The sequence below is a fragment of the Sinocyclocheilus anshuiensis genome, unplaced genomic scaffold (genome assembly GCF_001515605.1).
Source record: "Sinocyclocheilus anshuiensis isolate Anshui unplaced genomic scaffold, SAMN03320099.WGS_v1.1 C33133017, whole genome shotgun sequence".
Classification (NCBI taxonomy): Eukaryota; Metazoa; Chordata; class Actinopteri; order Cypriniformes; family Cyprinidae; genus Sinocyclocheilus; species Sinocyclocheilus anshuiensis.
The window spans coordinates 1-2777 of record NW_015621852.1 but is presented as its reverse complement, the minus strand read 5'-3'; the positions used below and the strand labels follow the sequence as shown (position 1 = coordinate 2777).

Sequence of the window (2777 nt, the reverse complement as noted above, 5' to 3'; positions counted from 1 at the left end):
AGCATGTCTGCAACAGGAGATTTCGGCAACCCGCTCCGCAAATTCAAGCTGGTGTTTCTGGGAGAACAGAGCGGTGAGTGTCGAACCGAACCTACTGGTCCTGTCTCTTTTTCTTTGTTTGTATATGTGACTCTTATCTGTGTGTGCATGTAACATTATAAGTGAACGTGTGTATCTTGAATTAATTTATTATATTGCAACGTGTGTGTGTCTGCGTGCGTGCGTGCGTGCGTGCGTGTGTTGGAATGTGTGTACATATTTGGCAATACCTTTGATAATATGCTTACAATTGTACTGAAACATGTCAAAAAACAACTTGTGATTACATTTTGAAGTCTTAACTATCATAAATCAGCCAAGGTTTTTCATTGAAATCCCGTAAATATCGGCTGTTACCATAAAGCCTGGTCTTGAACTGCATGTCATATTCTTTTCATAGCATATTGTTGTCTGTCTCCTGTGTAAACATGATATTCACATCTTTGACCCTGTGGTTTGCTGACATGCTGAAATTTGTTGGATCTTCTAACTGTTGAACACTCGCATTTCAAAGCTCAGGAGAACTTGTGTGTCTTCATAAGATATAAACGCCAACACTTACTAATAGATACCATTGAAGTGTCAGTATGAGGATCCATTCCTCTTTCTGAGATATCTGGCCCTGACACATGTGGCCTGTCAATCTCATTTCGTGCTAGTGAAAAAAAATCACTGGTTCCAGAATTCAACAGTACATCAGGACTGGGTTCTTTGTAAATTAGCTGTCAGTATAAAGAATAAACAAAGATCACGTGGCATTATTTTTTTAAACTTTAATAAGACTAAACGTGTAAAAATAGCTTGGACTTTTCCTGGATGTCTAAACATTTGAATAGTAAAAAAAATCGCAAATGTTCAAACTGTTTGCATATATTTACATAGACACTGATGCATGTGTTTATTTCACATGTGGTTTTTCGGTTAATCTATAGCAATTACCCTGCATGTTTCAGTCATGTGAGAAGAATCTGATGTGACTCTGAAATTAATGTGGACAGATTTATGCATTCATGCAGACCTGTTCTTTAGTCTTTTTTTTGTTTGTTTTGTTTTTAAAGTTATGCTTCTGAAATGAAATCTGTTAGCATGTCAGTTTCAAATGTTAGGTGTCTCAAAGGATGGATTTACATGAAATGGACATTTAATTTGTGTAACTGGTTGGATCTTTTCCTTCTAGGAAAATGTTTTGGCAATAAAAGTGATGATCATTGATGTAGAAATGTCTCTGGAAAAAAAAATTGGCATACAGGTCACAACTTCACAAGAATGTAATAAAGATATGTAATGTTGATAGTTACTAGTTAATTCTTTATTTAATTTTGCAGTGGGAAAGACATCATTGATTACCAGATTTATGTATGACAGTTTCGACAATACCTACCAGGTGAGTGAAGATTTTTCTGACTCTGCAACTTTAATTTGAAATTTTTTTTCATCCAAGATTTGTTTGGATGTTTTTAATCAGATGCATGGATTAGTGTATTTTATCCTCAAAGTTTAATTTCCTTGCTTTTATTTTCAGGCCACAATAGGAATCGATTTCTTGTCAAAAACAATGTATCTTGAGGACAGAACAGTAAGTAAAATGTTTTTTTGTTCTAACAGTAAATGCGCATGCCTTTCAATGTTTTAAAGATATTAAATCTATAAAAATATAAGTTCTGTAAAAGAATTTTACCAATGTGTAAATGTCTGGGATGCTATTGATTGATGACTGAGGGATTTGTTTGATTTACATTGATCAATACTTTTTATGACTGCACAATATGTCATTTTTAAAAACATTTTAAAGTCATTTAACATATTGATTTTAATCAAACTGCAATGTTTTTATACTGTTGTAAGGACAATACTGTTACATTATGTTTAGTGTTTTTTTTTTTGTAATTTATTATAATTATTTTAATTTATAAAACTGAGTTTAGCATGAACTTTGTTGCTGATATGCTGAACATAACCTTTGCTGCTGATATGGTGTTAAATCAATGATTGAATAAATAAATAAACAATGATTGTAATGCATTCTACTTTACATCTACTTGTAGTTAACTATCATTATTATTATAGAAAATAATTTAAATTGATTTGACACATTAACGTTTGGTTCTTCTTATGACATATTATAATTGCATTATGCATTAAATTAATTCTGCATCACATTTTTCTCCTTTTCTTTGTTGAACATTAATTTGAACATTTATATTGTGATGTGTCTGTAAAAACCCAACATAAACTGCACCATGAGAAACTCCTGTGCCTTCTTCCCTCTGCTGTGTCTCTTTCGCTCTCTCTCTCTCTAGTTATTTGTTCATATGTGTATGTTTCCTTCTGTAAAGAATTGTTCTTTTTGATTGGTTTTGAGCTGGAAAGTTTTACTCTGAAGATCTGCAGTCTTGATAGCATAACACAATCCTAACCCATACCATAACCCTGCTAATGTGAGCCCATCTGAAGACTCATAACTTAATCCGTTCCCTAGCCCAAATCCTGAACTTGAGAAATGTTTCAGTCCGCTTTGCTTTTTCTTATTTCTTACATTTCATTCAACTCCTTTTTTATCTATTATTTTCCCCTTGAATGTTTCATTTCCCCCCTTTTTTCCTTTATTCTCCTCCTTTTCTTTTGTTTGTTCTCCATTCACACAGATCAGGCTGCAGCTTTGGGACACAGCAGGACAGGAGCGTTTCCGTAGTCTCATTCCCAGTTACATCAGAGACTCTGCTGCTGCTGTTGTAGTT

The 2777-nt window shown here is 33.6% G+C and overlaps 1 protein-coding gene across 1 annotated transcript; it reads left to right on the top strand.

Moving 5' to 3' along the window:
- Nucleotides 1-3: 3 nt before the first annotated feature.
- On the top strand, nucleotides 4-2771 carry LOC107683292 (ras-related protein Rab-6A-like; the record flags this gene model as incomplete). Its single annotated transcript, XM_016479346.1, has 4 exons — nucleotides 4-73; nucleotides 1365-1423; nucleotides 1562-1615; nucleotides 2685-2771. Coding segments are annotated over exons 1-4 (270 nt in total), but the record flags the coding sequence as incomplete, so codon positions are not given.
- Nucleotides 2772-2777: the final 6 nt, after the last annotated feature.